We start from the raw sequence: 21,604 nt of genomic DNA, 5'->3' as shown, positions 1-21,604 counted from the left end.
AAAAAAACACGCATTGCAGTCCTACTAGTGACCTTGGGTACATGATAATCCAGAAGGGCCGCATCATCCACTTAACAATCATTAATGAATAAAACCTAGTCTCTACACCCTCACAAGCTCAATTTACTAATTTGTAAGTTTGGACTAACAACCTTAACTCTTTGTCAAAAATATTAAACGTGTGATCACACCCCGTTCCCAAGTTTACTTCAGTCAGTTCAGTTCAGTTCAGTCGCTATCCTCTCTACATCTGCTCCTAGAAACTCAAGGTCAGAAAAAGTGAAATCATCTAATCCAATCCGCCATCATGTCACATTCATTCCACCAACATTTTTTGAGGCAGGGAATTAGGATAAAGACTAAGAATGACCCGCGATCTTTTAAATTTCCCCTCCTGCATTGCGGACGGCTGCCCTTTTCGTCCCCAACAGGCGGCATTCCACTCTTTGCGGTTTGAAATGCCACATGCCTTGCCTAACCCGACCAAGGCCATTCTCGCCTGTCCCCGTGGAGGAACTTGGTGGGAAAAGGGCGTCTTGCGCGCGTTGCTGCTCCCCCCACTTCCTCTGGGCGGGAGGGAGAGCAGGGCGGTGGTGGTGGAGGGAGTTCCCTCGGCAGCCTCGCTAGGAGTAATTCTAGAGGGTGGAATCACCCGCTCTTTCCGGGACGCGCCGTACCCTTCCCGGAAGGCACCCGCGAAGGCGCGGAGGTGCCTGCAGGGGGCGCGGGCCGCCGGGCCACCCCCGGGGATGGAGGCCGGTGGTCCCTCCTAGCCCGGGAGCGAGGCGAGGCCACGCCGCTCGCTCCCCGGCCCCCACTCTCACCTCGTCACCTCCCCGCCCTCTCGGCGGGCCCCTGAGGCGTGCGGCGCAGGCGCGGAGCGCGGCGGTGAGTGCGGCCGCGGAGCCTGGGCCGGGGGCCTCGCAGGCTGGGCGTAGGGCGCGCGGGGAGGGAGTGGGGCCCGCCCGGCGGAGCGCCGGGGAGCTCAAGGCCCAGAGCGGCGCCGCCTGCCGCCGTGCGCCTGCGGGCAGGGCTGCGCTACCCCTCCGCCCGCGCTCGGGCGTCTTGGCCGCCGCCTCGCAGCTGCGCCTGGGCTGGCCGGGCGGGCCCCGGGGACTGGTGAGTGTGAGGGCGGAGCGGCCCGGGCGCCGGACTGCTGCAAGGGCCGCGGGCGCTGCTTCCTGCGGGAGAGGGCAGGGAAGACCGGATGGCGCCTTTAAAACTGAAACCCTGCCTTCGTTTTCTGGCGGGATGGCGCGCCCCTCCCCCATCCCGAAGGCAGTTCCACCCCTTGCTGAGGGCACTTCGGCCCCGGCTGGCCTCGGTCCCCCGCTGCTTTTTTTCCGAATGGTGCCTTTGGGGTCGGGACTTGGGACTCCTGGCTAGTCGCCGGGCCCGGATGGGGCCAGTACGTGGCGCGCGGGTGGAGAAGCCGGGTCCCGGTGGCTCCTGCGCGGCCTCTCTGGGCTCCGGGCCCCCATCCGTGCCACGCTGGCCCTCAGGCCCTGCCGGCTGGCGTGGTGACTCTCCGGCGGCGCATCCTTTGCCCGCACCGGGAGTCGCAACCTTCAGGCTAAGTCCCCAGCCAATATAGTCTAAGGCACTTATTAGGGTACTTCTAACCCATTGTGGTTTTGTTTTTCAGTACAACCTAGGGACAAGAGTGATTTGAGGCAGTTTATCTCAAAGCAAAGTGATAAAGCAAAGACTGACACTAAATGGGACGTGTGGTGGGTTCTAGTTCAAGTTTCCTCCTGCAGCATTTCTCTGTTTTCATGTCTTTCAAAGGACATATACTTGTTTCAAAATGAGGCTGGGGAAGAATATGCTTCTAAAACTCTTTAGTATAAAACCAGCTTTTTATTGTAAATGCTTGTCATATATATTTACATTGCATGAAAGGTCTTAAAAAGGTTGAAGTCTGATACAAGTGCTGACTGCCGATAGGAGTCTGCCAATCTGTATTGTGGTTTGTACTTAGACGTTCTTATTGTTGAAAAAATGACAGTTGGAAAGATGATGACAAGTGTCTTCTAAGTTGCTTTTTTTTTTTAATGAGTGTTTTGGATGGCATGGTTAGCTTTTTGTAAATTTAAAGTGTGTATGAATTCCTTAGCATGAGACAATGTCTACATGTCTATACTTTAAAATGTTAAGTCGCTAAGCCTTGTACAGCTCTTTTGCGACCCCATAGCCTGTAGCCCACCAGTCTCCTCTGTCCATGGAATTTCCCAGGCAAGAATACCAGAGTGGGTTGCCATTTCCTTCTTCAGGGGATCTTTCCAACCCGTTTCTCTTGTGTCGCCTTCATTGCAGGCAGATTCCTTACCACTGAGCTACCAGGGAAGAACATGTTAACAGTGTTTTTTTCTGGATGAATAGATTCTAAGTGATTTAATTATTTTTTCTTCTGAGTTTACTACAGTGACATATATTAATTTTATCTGCAGTTTTTTTAAGTGAGGAAGAGGACTTGAGTGAAAAATTGTATGTTCAGAATCTTCCCATTAAAAGAGGAGGACTAGTGAGCAAATGTGTGTATGACATCCTTAGGTAAAAAGCCAGAGTTCATCAGGGCAGTTATACACACAAAAGGCACATAAAAGCATTTGCTGAAATGAAGGGTGGTTAGCATTTTTGGTCTTGAGTGGGCATTTTACCATCTTGCTTAAAGGAGGCCCTGTAAACTTTTGGATATTGTTCAGCCCTAGGTAGGACTCAAACATTTCCTGATCAAGGTAATCCTGTTGTTTTCACCTGACAGTCTGAATCCAAGCCAGCTTGCAACATTAATTCTAATGCCATGCTTGGTTTCCTTGCTTTTTTGAAAGAGTTTGAAGTGTTTGAAATGCTTGGCTGAGAGTTTTCAGTGTTCTGTCTGATAAGTGTAAAACATTTAGAACATGAAGCATAAAGCTTTCAGCTGTGTAAATTCTGTACAAAAGAAGTATTAGAAATAAGTCTTAAGATTTTAGTTTATTACATAAATATGAAAACAGTTGTTTATTTTTTTTAATACACTTGATGGGGTGAGTTCAGGGAATGCTAATTTGCATTGTTAGATGAGGCATTATACATGTTGACATCATTTCTGCAAATATAATGGTTGTCAGTTTCTTTGAGTGATTCCCTCACCCTCCTCCCAGTTGGTGGCTGACTAAGGACTGGGAGCAAGATGTAACTTGCTGGTGACAGTGATTAGAAATGAAGATTTAATCACACAATTGTAAACCCAGAAGTCAGAAGACACACTGTTTCATTGCTGGCTCTTCTACTTAGTTGACTTCACTTTCAATGAATTTGTTTCCTCCTCAGTAAAATTGGAGTAGATTTGATAGTAGCCCTTCTATCTACCTCACAGGATCGTTGTGAAAATCAAATAAAGAAAATTCGCAGTAAATTCAGCAGCATTTTAAGTGTATGATTACATTATGTATAGTGCTGATGATTTGTTACTATTTAGTAGGTAAGTTGTGTCCGACTCTTGTGACCCCATGAGCTGTGTATTTCCAACATTCTCCTCTGTCCATGGTATTTCCCACGCAGGAATTCTGGAGTGGGTAGCTGTTTCCTTCTTCAGAGGCTCTTCCCAACCCAGGGATCAAACCTGAGTCTACTGCATTGGGAGGCGGTTTCTTTACCACTTCCTCCTAGGAAGCCCAGTATTGATATACCCAGCACTTAATAAAGCAGCAAAAATAGTATGTGCACCTCAAGTTCCTACTGCTAGAATTGAGATGAGAAATAACGATGCCAAGTTCTACCTACTGTGTACCTGTATCACCTTGGTGATAAGAAAAGAAGCTTATAAGTTCACAGAAAAAAACTTTACAATGCATTTTTTCTCTGCCATTCCTTATTTTCCCACTGCTATAGTAGAAAGAACACTAATCTGAAATGGAGGAAAGAGTTCTAACACTACTACTTCAGTTGGACTGATTAATTTATCTCCCTATTTCTATAAATAAAAGAGATTAAAAGCATAGACTTGAAAATCTTATGTTCAAGTTAGATCTCTGTTCAACCCTGTCACTTATTTACTATTCCCCTGACTTAAGTTTATGCCTCAATTTCCTTATCAATTGTTGTATAGCCATTATGTTGTGTCAAACTCTGTGATGGTTCCTTTGTTCATGGGATTTTCCAGGCAAGAATACTGAAGTGTGTTGCCATTTCTTTTTCCAGGGGATCTTCCTGACCCAGGGTCCCAACCTGTATCTCTTGCCTCTTCTACAGTGCAAACAGATTCTTTACCATTGAGCCACCTGGTAAGCTCTCTTTATCAGTAACAACGGGTAGATAATAGTGATTTGGAGAGCGTGTTATAGGTTTTTCTAATCATAGGTTTAAATAAAAAAGTATGTTCACAGCCTGGTACATAATTGGTGCCCAATAAATGATCATTATTATTCTTCTATTAACAATCTATAAGGAGGATTTAAACAGTTTAAAATCTGTAATTTGGGAATTCCCTGGTGGTCCACTGATTAGAACTCCGTGCTTCCACAGCAGGGGGCATATGTTCTAACCTTGGTCAGAGAATTACGATCCCACAAGCCACCCCAGTGCAGCCAAAAAAAAAGAGATTAAAAAAGCCTGTACTAATTTGTCAGCTTTGATTGTATTGGCTTTCATTGTGACTGAATAAATTAATGGCAGGAGAAGGAGGTTCAATCCCTGGGTGGGGAAGATCCCCTGGAGTAGGAAATTGCAATCCACTCTAGTATTCTTGCCTGGAAGAGTCCCATGGACAGAAGAGCCTGGCAGGCTACAGTCCATGGGGTTTAAAGACGTTGGACTCAACTGAGCACACACAAATAAATTAATGAGATTTATATTCCTGTGTATTGATTTATGTTCCTTTTTTGGTGTTAAGATAGCTTTAGAAGGTAAATTCACTTGAAAGAAATATGACACATATTTACATATAGTCACATATTTATCAATTTATACAAGTTTTAGTACTTAATAGAGTATGTATTTAAAAGAATATTGTACTTGAGTTAATTCTGTATAGCTTTCCAGTTAACTAACATCCAGCACCTTGAGTCTCAGAAATGAACTACGTTTTTGCTCATAAGACTTTTGTCCTATTTTTCCTACAGGCATATTTCACCATCCGTGAAAACTTCCCTGTAATTCAGTTTTCCTCACTCCAGTATTAAGAATTACACCAAGTAAGTGGGATGTGGTAAAACTAGTTAGTCAATTTTATAACAGTCTATGGATATTTATTCAATAGATGCCACATCTCTTTCGTTCTCAATAGAATGTTGAGTGTGACCTCATGAGTAAGCAAAGGATTTTTTCTTGAAAATTGTATTCTGAGCCTCTGAATGATGAGGGTGATTTTTTTTTTTACCCCCTCTGAAGCCAGAGGATTAATATAAATTTGTGACAGTATTTTTTTTAAGGGAGCGTGTGGCTTCAGTATTCTTGCCTTGAGAACCCCATGAACGGCATGAAAAGACAAAAAGATAGGACACTGAAAGATGAACTCCCCAAGTTGGTAGGTGCCCAATATGCTACTGGTGATCAGTGGAGAAATAACTCCAGAAAGAATGAAGGGATGCAGCCAAAGCAAAAACAACACCCACTTGTGGATGGGACTGCTGATAGAAGCAAGGTTTGATGCTGTAAAGAGCAATATTGCATAGGAACCTGGAATGTCAGGTCCACGAATCAAGGCAAATTGGAAGTGGTCAAACAGGAGATGGCAAGAGTGAACGTCGACATTTTAGGAATCGGTGAACTAAGGTGGACTGGAATGGGTGAATTTAACTCAGATGACCATTATATCTACTATTGTGGGCAGGAATCCCTTAGAAGAAATGGAGTAGCCATCATGGTCAACAACAGAGTCCAAAATGCAGTACTTGGATGCAATCTCAAAAACAACAGAATGATCTCTGTTTGTTTCCAAAGCAAACCATTCAATATCACGGTAATTCAAGTCTATGCCCCAATCAGTAATGTTGAAGAAGCTGAACAGTTCTGTGAAGACCTACAAAACCTTTTAGAACTAACACCCAAAAAAGATATCCTTTTCAGTATAGGGGACTGGAATGCAAAAGTAGGAAGTCAAGAAATACCCGGAGTAACAGGCAAATTTGGCCTTGGAGTACGGAATGAAGCAGGGCAAAGGCTAATAGAGTTCTGCCAAGAGAATGCACTGGTCATAGCAAACATCCTCTTCCAACAACACAAGAGAAAACTCTACACATGGACATCACCAGATGGTCAACACTGAAATCAGATTGATTATATTCTTTGCAACCAAAGATGGAGAAGCTCTATACAGTCAGCAAAAACAAGACCGGGAGCTGACTGTGGCTCAGATCATGAGCTCCTTATTGCCAAATTCAGACTGAAATTGAACAAAGTGGAGAAAACCACTAGACCATTCAGGTATGACCTAAATAAAATCCCTCATGATTATACAATGGAAGTGAAAAATAGATTTAAGGGACTCGATCTGACAGACAGAGTGCCTGATGAACTATGTATGGAGGTTCATGGCATTTTACAGGAGATAGGAACCAAGACCATTCCCAAGAAAAAGAAATGCAAAAAAGCAAAATGGCTGTCTGAGGAGGCCTTACAAATAGCTGTGAATAGAAGGGAAGCAAAAAGCAAAGGAGAAAAGGAAAGATATACCCATTTGAATGCAGAGTTCCAAAGAATAGCAAGGACAGAGAAAAAAGCCTTCCTCAGTGATCAATGCAAAGAAATAGAGGAAAACAATAGAATGAGAAAGCCTAGCGATCTCTTCAAGAATATTAGAGATACCAAGGGAATATTTCATTCAAAGATGGGCTCAATAAAGGACAGAAATGGTAGGTATGTCCCTAGACATAGAAGCAGAAGATACTAAGAAGAGGTGGCAAGAATACAAGAAGAACTGTACAAAAAAGATCTTCACAACCCAGATAATCACGATGATATGATTACTCACCTAGAGCCAGACATCCTGGAATGTGAGGTCAAGTAGGCCTTAGGAAGCATCACTATGAACAAAGCTAGTGGAAGTGATGGAATTCCAGTTGAGCTATTTCAATTCCTAAAAGATGATGCTGTGAAAGTGCTGCACTCAATATGCCAGGAAATTTGGAAAACTCAGCAGTGGCCACAGGATTGGAAAAGGTCAGTTTTCATTCCAATCCCAAAGAAAGGCAATGCCAAAGATTGTTCAAACTACCACATAGTTGCACTCATCTCACACACTAGTAAAGTAATGCTCAAAATTCTCCTAGCCAAGGTTCAGCTATATGTGAACTGTGAACTTCCAGATGTTCACGCTGGTTTTAGAAAAGGCAGAGGAACCAGAGATCAAATTGCCAACATTGCTGGATCATGGAAAAGGCAAAGAGAGTTCCAGAAAAAAAACATCTATTTCTGCTTTATTAACTATGTCAAAGCCTTTAACTGTGTGGATCACAATAAACTGTGGAAAATTCTGAAGAGATGGGAATACCAGACCACCTGACCTACCTCTTGAGAAACATATGCAGGTCAGGAAGCAACAGTTAGAACTGGACATGGAACAACAGACTGGTTCCAAATAGGCAAAGGCGTACGTCAAGGCTGTTTGTTGTCATCCTGCTTATTTAACTTCTATGCAGAGTACATCATGAGAAATGCTGGCTGGAAGAAGCACAAGCTGGAATCAAGATTGCTGGGAGAAATATCAATAACCTCAGATATGCAGGTGACACCACCCTTATGGCAGAAAGTGAAGAAGAACTAAAGAGCATCTGGATGAAAGTGAAAGAGAGTGAAAAAGTTGACTTAGAGCTCAATATTTAGAAATATAAGATCATGGTATCTTTTCCCATCACTTCATGGCAAATAGATGGGGAAACAGTGGCTGACTTTATTTTTCTGGGCTCCAAAATCACTGCAGATGGTGATTGCAGCCATAAAATTAAAAGACACTTACTCCTAGGAAGGAAAGTTACGACCAACCTAGACAGCGTATTAAAAAGCAGAGACATTACTCTGTCAACAAAGGTCCATCTAGTCAAGGCCATGGTTTTTCCACTGGTCATGTATGGATGTGAGAGTTGGACTGTGAAGAAAGCTGAGCGCCAAAGAATTGATGCTTTTGAACAGTGGTGTTGGAGAAGACTCTTGAGAGTCCCTTGGACTGCACGGATATCCAACCAGTCCATCCTAAAGGAGATCAGTCCTGGGTGTTCATTGGCAGGACTGATGCTGAAGCTGAAACTCGAATACTTTGGCCACCTGATGCGAAGAGCTGACTCATTGGAAAAGACCCTGATGCTGGGAAAGATTGAGGACAGGAGGAGAAGAGGACGACAGAGGATGAGATGGTTGGATGGCATCACCGACTCAATGAACATGGGTTTGGGTAGACTCCAGGAGTTGGTGATGGACAGGGAGGCCTAGCGTGCTGCAGTTTATGGCATTGCAAAAGAGTCGGACAAGACTGAGCGACTGAACTGAACTGAATTGTGGCTTCAAAACTGTCAAAATATTCCCAAGTGTAAGAAATATACCTATAAAACTCTTAATTTGGTGCCATAGGTACCATTTTTCTTTTATAAATAAAAGATAAGCATTAGGCTTATGTAATTATTCAGTTTTCACAATTACATCAACATTTGAAAAGTTCTCAACCTCAGGAAGAAAGAAAACAGATCTCAGTGTCCTGCCTTTAAACTTCATCAGAAAAGTACATCCAAAATATAAGCAGGATTGTTTAACATTTCACTCATGAAGTCGATTTTTATGTGATGCACACATTTCCTATCGCCAGCCAATTTTTTTATTAGAAGAAATTTGCATAACAATATTAACACTTGTTACTGTGATGTATTTGTTAAATTTTTCCATCTTTTAGATTAAAAAGATATGAATGAGTATCCTAAAAAAAGAAAAAGGAAGACTTTACATCCTTCTCGTTATTCAGGTCAGTGTACGATTAAATTATTTAGAAGTTAGGCCATGTTTAATTCCCATGCAATTGCGTTTCCATCCATTTTCTCATAAATGATCTGATTAGAGTTAAATATATGGGTTAACTTTTACATAAGAGGAAACTAAGTAAATTCTCTGAAAATATATTTCTCAATGTCTGCTGTGTGCTAGGCATACATCAAAATTTCACAAACATTTATTTTAATCCTCACAACTTCATAGTTTATAGATATTTAAGATTAGATATCCAAGTTACATACTTACATAGCATAATTGAGATTTGCCTGTGTTTCCCAAGCTTGTGCTTAAGTCTTAATAATAACCTTGATCGAAGCTATTTTGCATCATTGAAAGAAAACTTTATCCTGTACATTATTTTCAGAAATGTTGTAAGTTTCATTTTGATTGTATAATTTTAGATCTTTTCTTTGAGATTGGCTCTACTGTCTTGGCAAATAAGAGGTCTTGACCTTTATGCTATGCACATGTATACTTGGGGCAGTCTCAGGTATACCTGTTAACCAACCCAGCCTACTTGTTTTTCATATCTGAGGAAATTAAACCTGGTCTACCTAACTGGCCCTTCCGAGGCAAGAGTTGAAATGACTGTCTTCAGAAGCCCTAACTGGTCCTCAGATCTTCCTCTGTGTGTTATGCTTTCTCTGCAGTACATGGCAGATCTGCTTGGTAGTTAATTCAGTGTCTTTTGCAATTAACACATTTATTGCATATTCATATTTTGTGGGACTCTTGACCATGGGAATTGTATCTTCGTGTGTTTCAAAGTATTATATTTTAAATTGTGTAATTTATGGTTCTTTCAAAGCTCAAAGTCAATATCTGAATTATGAAAGCCTTCAGAATTGAGGGAAATATTAACACTTTATTACCAATACTATGAAAATTTATTTATGTTGGATAAAGAGATGGCTGTCAGTAGATGTTTATGTGTTCGGTGTGCTTGAAAATTCTTAAATTTTGTTTTATGTTCAGATTCCTCTGGAATAAGCAGAATTGCAGATGGATTCAATGGAATTTTTTCTGATCATTGTTACAGTGTTTGTTCTATGAGACAACCAGACTTAAAATATTTTGACAACAAAGGTATATTTAAATTTTGCAAAATATTTTCATTCAAATTGCTTTTATAATTTTTCATTTCCTATTTGAAAATGTGGGTGAAAGTGATGAAATGAGCAAGTATCTAAACTTGTTTTAAGAAAACAAGAGACTTTTGGGTAAGTGAATTTTAATTTTTAACATTATTTCAAACATATACATCAAAAACACATCCTCCTCTATCAGTTTTAGTCAGCTAGGAATTGGTGGTGAAGCAGGAGTGACCCAGAGTTTTGAGTATTTATGATGAAAAGTTAAGAATAGTGGTATTTCGGGGAGTTCCCTGATGGTCCAGTGGTTAAGATGCCATTCTTCCACTGCAGGGGGTGCAGGTTTAATCCCTGGTTAGAGAGCTAAGATCCTAAGTGCCGTGTAGAGTAGCAAAAAAAAAACCAAACACACAAAAAGAACAGTGTTACACACAGTTCTTCTGCTCAGCTGTACATTTCAGTTTGGAGAGCTAATGGAAGGAAAGAACACAAGGTGAAGGATGTCGTCATTTAAACAACATTCAGTCAGAGACATCAGTATGAACTCGTATTTGGCTTAATATAGACACAAACAGTTATATACAGAAACATTTACGGGATGTCAGTATATTTGTAGTAGTACACATGCACATATTTTTTGCTCTGTTAACTGAGAGTCTAACAGAAATGGCATCCCAGTAGCAATGAGCACATCTAGTGCCCTGATCTTGGTTTCTAATACCATTTTCCAATAAAAAGAACGAGGGCTTCTTGGAGAAATGGCTGATTCTAGTTCTGGAGCAGGAAACCTAAAAGATGAGCCTGGAGCATTTTGTTGTGCGAGAAAATAAGAAAGTACTCAACATATAATACAAGTATGCCAAAGGAGCCAACTAAAGAGCTCCCAGTAGCCAAAGCTAAAACAGTATGAGAGGGGGAGAAATTGAACTATAACCCAAAGTATAAAATAAATATCCATGAGTCCATACTGGTGTAAATAAATGATAGAATAAATAAATAAGGGAGAATAAACAAATCTGTACAGAAGAACTCCAGATTATTTACATAGCTAATGCTCCCCTCAAGGAGGTGAAGCATAACTTTCCACTCCTTAAGTTTTGGACTGTGCTCAGTAACTTAATTCCAAAGTGTAGAGTATGGAAAGTAAAAGAGTGACTTTACAGTGGAGAAACCTGATAAAGCCCCAGGTTATCAAGTTCAATGTCAGCAGTCATAATAATGTTAATAGTTTATACTCTATATGATGTGATTTTTAAAACAAGGCAGTTTGCCTCTGTGTTTACCTTCAAATAATCCATAAGGGAAAGGGAAGTCGCTCAGTCGTGTCCAACTCTTTGCGAGCCCATGGACTGTAGCCCACCAGGTTCCTCCATCCATGGAATTTTCTAGGCAAGAGTACTGGAGTGGGTTGCCATTTCTTTCTCCAGGGGATCTTCCCAACCCAGGGATCGAACCCGGATTTCCTGCATTTCGGGCAGACACTTTACCACCTGAGCCATCCCAGTCTAATGATGAAAAAGCAAAGTTAATTGGTGAGGCATCCCGCAAAATACCTGACCAGTCTCCTTAGGATTGTCATGGTCATCAAAAGCAAGGGAAGTCGGAGAAACTGCCACAGCTAGCAGTAGCCTAGAGATATGACAAATAAATGTTATGTATCCTGGATGGGACCTTGGAACAGAAAAAGGATATTAGATAAAGACTAAGGAAATCTGGATAAAGTATGGACTTTAGTTAATGATAGCTTACCAGCATTTGGTCATTGTTATAACAATGTAAGATGTTAATGGAGAAACTGAATGCAGTATATGTGGGAATTCTCTGTATTACCTTCTTATTTTATTTTTTGTAAATTTGAAACTTCTGAGAAATAAAGTCTTTTTTAAAAAGACATGATATTGAAGCCCTGTTTTCTCTAGTGATTGGCATTTCAGTTTGTCCATGTAATGTTGAATGTTTTGATGGATATAAATAATAAGAATTTTTCCAAATTCTTTTTTTACAGATGATGATTCTGATACAGAGACATCAAATGAATTGCCAAAATTTACAGATGGAATCAAAGCCAGAAACAGAAATCAAAACTACTTGGTTCCCAGTCCTGTACTTAGAATTCTAGACCACACTGCCTTTCCTGCAGGTAAGAGAAACTGCTAGCATCTGCACATTTTGTATAGTTCAGTGAAAAAAATAAAAAGTAAAATAAATTTCTTTTTGCCAATTACTATTTAATAATAGTAAATAATAGGTCTTATTTAGTAATAATAATAGTCTTGCTTTGTTTTTCAGAAAAATCTGCTGATGTTGAAATTTGTGATGAAGACTGTGACTCCCCTGAATCAGTCCACCAGCAAACCCAGGAGGAGAGCCCCATAGAAGTTCACACTGCTGAAGATGTTCCAATTGCCGCAGAAGTGCATGCAATTTCTGAAGACTATGATATAGAGACAGAAAACAATTCCTCTGAGAGTCTCCAAGACCAAACTGATGAAGAGCCACCAGCTAAACTTTGCAAAATTGTTGACAAGAGCCAAGCTTTGAATGTGACTGCCCAGCAGAAATGGCCTTTACTGAGAGCTAATAGCAGTGGCCTCTATAAATGTGAACTTTGTGAGTTCAACAGCAAATATTTTTCTGATTTAAAGCAGCATATGATCTTGAAGCACAAGCGTACTGATTCAAACGTGTGTCGAGTATGCAAAGAGAGTTTCTCTACCAACATGCTTCTGATCGAACATGCCAAACTCCATGAAGAGGACCCCTACATATGTAAATACTGTGATTATAAGACTGTAATTTTTGAGAACCTCAGCCAGCACATTGCAGACACCCATTTTAGTGATCACCTTTATTGGTGTGAGCAATGTGACGTTCAGTTCTCCTCGAGCAGTGAACTCTACCTACATTTCCAGGAGCACAGCTGCGATGAACAGTACTTGTGTCAGTTCTGTGAACATGAAACGAATGATCCAGAAGACTTGCATAGCCATGTGGTAAATGAGCATGCATGTAAATTAATAGAGTTAAGTGATAAGTATAACAATGGAGAACATGGACAGTATAGCCTCTTAAGCAAAATCACATTTGACAAATGTAAAAACTTCTTTGTTTGTCAAGTATGTGGGTTTCGGAGTAGACTTCATACAAATGTTAACAGACATGTTGCTATTGAACATACTAAAATTTTTCCTCATGTTTGTGATGACTGTGGGAAAGGCTTCTCAAGTATGCTAGAATATTGCAAACATTTAAATTCACATTTATCTGAAGGGATTTATTTATGTCAGTACTGTGAATATTCAACAGGACAGATTGAAGATCTTAAAATTCATCTAGATTTCAAGCATTCGGCTGATTTACCTCATAAATGTAGTGACTGCCTGATGAGGTTTGGAAATGAAAGGGAATTAATAAGTCACCTTCCAGTCCATGAAACAACTTGATTATTCTCTTTAACTTCCATAATGTTGATATGAAATAATAAATTCAACTATTTTGAAAATGTTAAAATGATTTTAAACACAACTTGTGAGAATTGTCTTGAACAAGATCTTTTTAATTGCCAATTTTCTTGGTATTGCTGCCTTTTCAGTATATATTTGTATCCTAAATGTGGTATTTTCAATGCATTCGTAGTTTTAACCACTTTTGGTGACTGTCATCGTGTTTCTTGCATGTGCTCTGATTTTGTTGATAGGAAACATACACTAAAGAAACTATAGTTTTCCTTCCATAAATACAGGTGTTACAAACTTTTTGTTCTTTAAACTCAAAATAAGATCAATCTTTCATGGATGAAGTCATTAAAGTACTGCACTTCCAGAGCTAAAGTGCTACATAATGCACAGTTAAGTCCACTGATACTCCCGTTAACAAGAGCCAGACCCTGCGTTTGCATTCCCCAGTAGTTCCTATCCCCAAGACAGTGGACTCTCCATCTGTGTGAGTCTTTCAGTGACACTAGGAGCCCTGTGTTACGGTAAGAGGGAAAGATGTGATTTTCTTGGCAATCCTTTTTTTTTTTTTGTAATCCTTATTTTAGCCCCTCTCCATGTGTTAAATAATCGTAGATGGGGAGGAACTGATAAAGGGGTTAAACGATAAAGGACATTTCATAACTCATTTATAAATGAAATAGGTCATTTATAATCTGTTCATATTTCATTTTCAGTTATGCAATTGCAAAGTCATGCCTGAACTTCTGATACCAAATCATTTGTTTTCTGAGAAAACCCACTGAAGTATTAGAAATAGGAAGGTATGAGAGGTTGGGGTTGCTGTTACGAGAAGGTATAAATTACTTTTGATAATGGTAAATCAATCTTAGCATCTGTATTTTCTGTGGCTGCCATAACAAATTATCACAAACTGAGTGGCTTAAAAAGTAGAAGTTTATTGTCTCACAGTTGTAGAGGCTAGAAATTCAAAATTGAAATGTTAGCATAGTTGGTTCCTTCCAAGAGCTGTAAAGGAAGAATCTGTTCTCGGCTACTCTCCTTGACTTATATGTGGTCATCTTCATGTCCACATGGTCTCCCTGTGCCCAAGTCTGTCTCCTTTTTACAAGATATCAAGCAGTCATTGGATTAAGGCCTGCCTTGCCAAGCTCATTTTAACCTAATAAAGACACTATCCCCAAATAAGGTCGTATTCCATTACTTCAGTATATGAACTGGGGAGACTGAGGGAGACACAACCACCACAATTCAGTAACAGCTTCCTAAATACTATCAAGAAAATGGTATTTTGTGCATCATTGGCCTCAAATATAATAAACATTGCTGCTAGCAAACTATTGTCACTCAGGAATATTAATATAGTTGAAAAGACTGGTTTATGACCTATGGTTTTCCCATAGGACCCATTGGAGTTTATTCTGTTTTGTAAATAGTGACAGCAATTATTTCCACCCTTTTGTCATATATGCATACTTGTATTCCTAGAAATTACCATTCCATCTGATTATAACATTCCAGGTAGGGCTGTCTGATAAAAATATTTCTTAGAAGACTTAAAATTGTAATTAAATTGGAAGAAAACCTTAGAAGCCATCTGATCTACACCCTTTTGTTTTCTGTTTCTTATAGAAACAGGTTATTATTAGGCCGAGGTCACAAAACCAGTTAGAGCAGACAGGAGTGGAATCCAAGTTATTCCAGTCTAGTGATGTTTCCATTACACCATGTTATAAAAATCTGAGCTTTGTCCTTGGGATATTTTTCATGACTACTTATCCTAGCCAAGAATTGGCTTCTTGGTAATTCGGGTTTTATACTTTTTCAATATCCATTCAGCTTCAGAAATTTGATTTTCAGAAAACAAACCTTAAGTAATGACTTGGTTTGTTTTTATTTTCTAATTGTGTATCTTATAGCATTACATTTTTGATCATGCATTAGTAATCAAATTAGAGATTGTAATGGAACAACTCAAGAAGCATTAAACCCAAGTTTTAGAAGCATATAATTTGGTGGTTTTTTGATGAATCTGCAGCTTGAGGCCACATTTTACTTCCAGTTTGTCCAATAAAATCTTTTTGCTTTGACTCAGCTTTCAAATAAACCTATGAGTGACCATTAAATTGCTGCAGTAGCAAGTTATATTTTTAGTTTAATGAACTTTTTTGGAAAAACAAACTTACCTAAAAAAATTTTCTATCTGCTTCTGGATTTTTTCTACTCAAAGACATATTTCCACTGTACTCTTGTGATTTGAGAATACATAACGGAATACACAATAGAATTATTGACAGCAGGGAACAGTCATGATGGATCTTCTGTTTTTTTCCTTTCATCTTCACCTTGAAATGAGTGTTATTTGAAAATGGTTGGGTGGTATTCAAAAGCCTCTCTTCCTGCTTGTAAATCTGCCAGTTTTCATATTTTAAATTGCCTTTCTTAGGTTCCTCTGAACATTTATCATCACATACTAACCAGTTTCTTCTTTTCACAGGGTCCACAGCTTGTTAGGTGATTGCTGAATTATTCGCAGGTGTAGCATATACAGGTTTCTGGGGGTTTTTCCCCTAGTAAGCTAACAATATTCCTAATTTTTAAATCTGATTTTCAAAGCATTGAATTAATTTTTGGCACTTTACAGTTTATCTTAGCTTGTTTTCTCAGTCTTACTACCTTTTACAAGCAGGTTAATATATCCCCCAAACTACTGTGATAAATTTTTAATGGAATTCTGATGACTTAAAAGCACTATAAGTGACATAAATTTGAAAACGCTAATAAAAATCAATGAGCCACAATCCTCCTGGGAAGCAGGTTGACTTAAAATAATCAATACTACTTAGTTAACTGAAAATAAATAGTTAACAATTAACTGTAAATCCCAACAGAGAAGCAAATTTGGTTAGTCAGTTTTACACTACAATTAACAGTCTTATCCCTGTAAATTAAAAATGAACTTTTGAAGATAGTCTTTTGTAACTTTCAGTTCTGATGACTGAAGATACAGAATATCTATTAGAATTTCTATTCATGGCATTGGGTTTATGAATTTTAAATATACCTTATATTGGTTTAGCTTTCCATAAATTAATATCTTAAGACAACATTCAAATCTAAGAGAAAGAAATGTGTACATTTATGGTGTAAAATATAAATACACAAAGCTTAAAGTTGTTGCATGTAATTTACATGTTTATATGAAATTACATGCTCAATTTACAAGTTTAAAAAACAAAATTTTAATGATGTTTGCTCTACTGATTTGAAAAATAATTTTCTATACAAAGAGTTTCCACATTAAAGCATCACCACGACTTCCTTACTAAGTTCATCCTTTTTAATAACCTTGACATTAAACTAGTAACTCCCTGAACCTAAAATAAATCACATTTGTGAAAAGTAATTTCTTTATTGTAAAAAGAAACAATTTTCTCACATTGCTAAATAGGAATATTGTATTATCTAGTGGTTTTATTCACATATTTTAAAAAGAATGACTTTAAATTCTTTTTTTAAAGGAATTTATGTTGTCGTAACTGTTAAGTTTATTGTTTATTTTGAGTTTTAAATAGGCAACAGATATGACCTGGAAAATCTTTTTTTTTTTTTTTTGCTGCTAAAAATATTGAACTGAATGAATTATACATTGAAAATTTTAATGAAAAGTATATTTTGAATGAAAACTCAATGTTTTCTAGTTTTTAATATCTAGATAGTGTCTGCTACTGAAAAACATTACAGAGGAAATAGTACTTTTGCACTTATTCTTCGGAGTAAGCTAAGATTAGGAATTGGAATCAAATGAAAATAACACAGAAGCATCATTTCTGGTGGTGATGGGTTGTTTTTTGTTTTGTTTGGGGGAGGGGTGTTAGTTTTTGTTTTTGATTCTCTGCCTAAAGACCATTTACCATGATGTTTGGATTTTGGTTGGCTGAAATGTGAGAGTATTGAATTCTTTTTTCTTGCCTACCTTGCACATTTTATTTAGGGTTATCACTTCTCTGCTATAACCTTATGTTTCTGAAATATATTGCTCAAGCTATATTCTATGACTGATTACCCTTCTCTTTGCAACCCTTTCTCACCTCATTTGGATTTTCAGAAAGTCTCAAAAGAGTAAAATTTTACCAGTTAGCAAGGAGAGAGTGGATGTCTTAATTCTTCTCTCTATTCTCCAAACTGTTAAAATAACTTACTCCTTTCATACCATATACCTCATCACTCACTTCTACACCCTGTAAATATTTTATAATTTCCTGTCTAACAGAAGTAGTGAATTTATAAATTTTAATGTGTCTATTTTAGATTTTTAAGAAGCAGAATATCATGGTACTTTTCTTTCTGGCTGTGCCACACAACTTGTGGAATCTTAATTCCGCAACCAGAGACTGAACCCAGGCCACAGTAGTGAAAGCGCTTAGTCCTAACCACTGGACCGCCAGGGAGTTCCCTCATAGCACTTCTTTATGGTTATAAGATTATAGTTGATTGCATTCTTTATTGAACAACTAAATTGCTAAAGTAGAAAAACTAACACGGAATGACAGAATGTTAATTTGGAAGGAACCTCAGAAATCATCTAATCCAGACCCATAAAGCACATTACATAAAAATAATTGTATATAGTACATAATTTTATTTTATGGTTTTAAATTATATGTTGTAAAATGTAACACATCAAATCTCATTCATGAATATTTTTACTTAGGACAGAACTGATTTTTTTTTTTAAGCAAATGTTTAAAGAAAAACATGAAGTAAATAATGATACATTGACATGGAAAAAATAGGTAAAACATGGATGACAAATTTGAGAATACAAAATCCTTATCTAAACTTCTTATTTATAGCTCAAAAAATGGTTCACTAACATCATTAGTTAAATGCTTTTTAAGCTATAATAAATAGGACTTATAACTCTCTACCACTCTTCAAAGAATTTTAGAAAAAGTGAAAATGTACCCTATTTTTTCAGTGAAATGTCATACCAGACAACTGAAGAGAGAAAATAATGTAATGGGGAGTACTGGATCATGGCCTGAGACCTTATTTTCTAGTCCCTGTTAGCTAACTATAAATTGCATGACTAAACAAGGACAATGGACGTAATGTTACCAAGTTTTTCTTTCAACTCCTTAAAAACTTGTTTCACTACTAGTCTGTTTAACAACTATGGAATGTCTCTTCTCAAGCCATATGCATTTACCATATAGAGCAGGAAACTCTTCTCTGCCGTTCTTCTGAACTCCAGTTAAATATGAAGCTGAGTGCCTTTTGTGTTTCTAACTGTTCACTTTCTATAAAATGCTACCATAAACATTCTTGTATGTGTTAAGGTGTTTGGGAATTTTTTTTTTTATCCCTTGGAGGGATGTGGGCTTTCTGTAAGTATATTTTGTATGCTTGTGATTAAATATGTCCAAAATATCCAGACTGGCTCAAGTTTATACACCCATCAGATGATCATGTTTCCCTGCATCCTTATAGACAATAAAGTGAATTGATTTTGGTAAATCTGAAGGGCATAAAGCAGTATGTTACTATTGTTTGAATTTGCATTGTTTGATTACTAACAAGATTAGAAATGTCTCAGTATGTTCATGAGACACTTTGGTTTCTTATTTCGTGAAGTGCTTCTGCATATGCTTTGTTTTTTGTTTGTTTTTGCAGTGAAAGCCCAATGTCCTAACCGCTGGACCACCAGGGAGTTGCCCTTTGTCCACTTTTCTATTGGGTTTTCTGGTTACTTTTGAGAAGTTCTTTAAAATTTTAAATTATTGGTCCTTTGTTGATGATATACACTGCAAAGAATAGATTTCCAGATTGTCATCCATTGCTGATTTCTTTTGTTGAACAGAAATATTTACATTTAATGTGGATAGATCCATCACATTTTACCTTACAGGTTGTGCTTTCTACCACCTTGTTAGAAAGCACAACCTTGTGCTTTCTACAATCTTGTTAACAAACTCCTCTGTAACCCCAAAGTCACAGAACTGTTTTCCTACATTTTCTCCGAGTAATGTTCTGGTTGTACTTTTTGTGTTTAGGTCTGAATTACTCTGTGTGTAAGAATGATTCAAGTTTTCTTTTTGTTCATTTAAGTGAGCCAATTTCGTCAGTACTATTTGTTAAATAATGCATTCTTCTCCCAGTGATTCATGATAACAATTTGATCATATATCACTCTGCATGGGCATAATTGGCATACAGATTTGTGTCTGTATTCATTATATTCCTGTTTGTTCCTGCAATAGTTTCGCATGTTTTAACAGTTACTTAAAACATTACAGCTTTCCAGTATGTCTTTCTTTTAATTGGAGTATGGTTGCTTTACAGTGTTATGTTTCTGTTGTACAATCAAATGAATCAGCTCTATGTGTGCATATATCCCCACCCTTTTAGATCTCACTCCCCAACCCCCATCCCATGTGTAAAATAAATAGCTAGTGGAAACTGCTATAAAGCACAGAAAGCTCAGCTACAGTATGTCTTAATATCAGGTAGTGTGAATTTATTCTCTTCACTCTTCTTTTGAGAATTTTTTTAGCTGTTGGTGGACTTTTCCTTCCATGTAAATTTAGAATTAGTTCCAAATTCCATCTAAAGTCTTGTTGGAATTGCGGTATAATTATGACCATTTTAGAGGGAATTGACATCATTGTAGTGTTAAATCTTTGCTTTCATAAACATTGTATATTTGTCCATTTACTTAGGTCTCTTTTAATGTTCTTTAAAAAATTTTCCATAAAGGTTGTATGCAGTTTTTGTTAAGTCAATAACTAGATTCTTTAGTTTTGGTTGCTTTGACATGCTTTTGTTTTCTAATTGGTTACTGCATGTTTATAGGAAAGCTTCTGAATTTTGAAATATTGATTTTGCATATAGAAATGTTTGGGTTTTAATCTTTTTAGTTTTAATAGCTGTCTTTCCTTAATTTTTAATGTAAGTCATCATATAATTGTCATAAATTATATACTTGTTTCTTTATTCCTAGTCTGTGAGTCCCTAATGGCTCTTTTTTTATCACAGAATTTGTCAGTTCTTCCACTACCATAAAGAGCAGGAATAGCATTAGCAGGCATTTCTTTTTTTGTTCCTAACCTTAAGGGTAAGACTGCTCAAACTCCCTGTCAAGTATATTTTCTGTAGCTTTTCATAAGTAGCCTTTAGCAGTTTTCTTAGTTTTGAAGACTTTTTATTGTAAGTAGGATTAAACTTTAGCAGTGATTTTTTTCTATAGCTATTGAGATAAACATGGGCTTTCTCCTATAAGTCTGCTAATATGAATTTCATTGGTTGATTTTCTAATATTGAATTATCTTTGTATTTCTAGGAAAACTGTAACTGTAGAAAAAAAAATTTTAATACAATGTTGGATTCAGTTAGCTAATATTTCACATAGGATATTTGCCTCTATAGTCATACATGTGATTTTCTTTACTTATACCTCCTATAAGTGGTATTAAGTTTATTCTAGTCTTATAAGTGAGTTGGGCTGTTTTTTTCTCTTGTTCTATGCTTTGCAAAAACCTGTATGAGATTAATCTTTTCTTGAAAGATTTAGTAAAGGGTTATCTCTAAAGTCATTTAGGCTGGCTTGTTTTTGGTATACATGGGAAATTGCCATTTCAATTTTTTTAATATTTACTAGTTTTTCATAAGTTTTTAAATAATTGAATTTTAGTTTTTGTTAATCTCTATTTGTTTTATTTAGCCTTTATATTTATTTTTTTCTCCTTTCTTCTTTATGTTTACTCGTGGTTTTTGCCTGAGTCTTCCATAATAAGGAAAATGATGGATTAAATTACTTATTATATGAAAACACTTATTTTTATAATTTATAACATGTAATGTCACTTATATTTGAAATACAATAATTATATTAAACATGTAGTTGTTATTCGTAAAGTGATCCTATTATGATTTTTTAAATTCAAATAATACAAATAAAGCAAAAGTTACCTTTGAGATTCCCTGTGTTCAGAACTGATTTTGAGTGGTTTAGGATTTCACATCGGAGAAGGCAATGCACCCCACTCCAGTACTCTTGCCTGGAAAATCCCACGGACGGAGGAGCCTGGTGGGCTGCAG

At 37.6% G+C, this 21,604-nt stretch overlaps 2 protein-coding genes across 11 annotated transcripts in view; one reads left to right on the top strand and one right to left on the bottom strand.

The window, feature by feature from the left end:
* The window catches only part of KCNMB3 (potassium calcium-activated channel subfamily M regulatory beta subunit 3), a 77,651-nt gene extending 76,691 nt beyond the window's left edge, over positions 1 to 960 (bottom strand). Inside the window, exon 1 of the mRNA XM_045166062.1 lies at positions 825 to 960. The gene's annotated coding sequence lies outside the window, so the exon portion shown is untranslated. The remainder of the gene's footprint in view (positions 1 to 824) is intronic.
* ZNF639 (zinc finger protein 639) lies at positions 572 to 14,689 on the top strand. 10 transcript variants are annotated; one of them, XM_025288010.3, is made up of 7 exons: positions 573 to 888; positions 4,186 to 4,268; positions 5,106 to 5,177; positions 8,864 to 8,932; positions 9,934 to 10,044; positions 12,055 to 12,189; positions 12,339 to 14,689. In XM_025288010.3, the coding sequence occupies exons 4-7, from the start codon at positions 8,875 to 8,877 to the stop codon at positions 13,490 to 13,492; spliced, it is 1,458 nt and encodes a 485-aa protein (XP_025143795.1). In that variant the 5' UTR covers positions 573 to 888; positions 4,186 to 4,268; positions 5,106 to 5,177; positions 8,864 to 8,874; the 3' UTR covers positions 13,493 to 14,689. The 10 variants fall into 10 exon arrangements, with proteins under 10 accessions (XP_006054366.1, XP_025143795.1, XP_044800464.1 ...); XM_025288011.3 differs by lacking the exon at positions 573 to 888 and adding an exon at positions 979 to 1,119; XM_025288014.3 differs by lacking the exon at positions 573 to 888 and adding an exon at positions 1,151 to 1,730.
* The last annotated feature ends 6,915 nt before the right edge of the window (positions 14,690 to 21,604 follow it).

Source organism: Bubalus bubalis, chromosome 1 (assembly GCF_019923935.1).
Source record: "Bubalus bubalis isolate 160015118507 breed Murrah chromosome 1, NDDB_SH_1, whole genome shotgun sequence".
NCBI classification, from domain to species: Eukaryota; Metazoa; Chordata; class Mammalia; order Artiodactyla; family Bovidae; genus Bubalus; species Bubalus bubalis.
The sequence above is the reverse complement of the archived record's forward strand: the minus strand, read 5'-3'. Positions and strand labels throughout refer to the sequence as shown.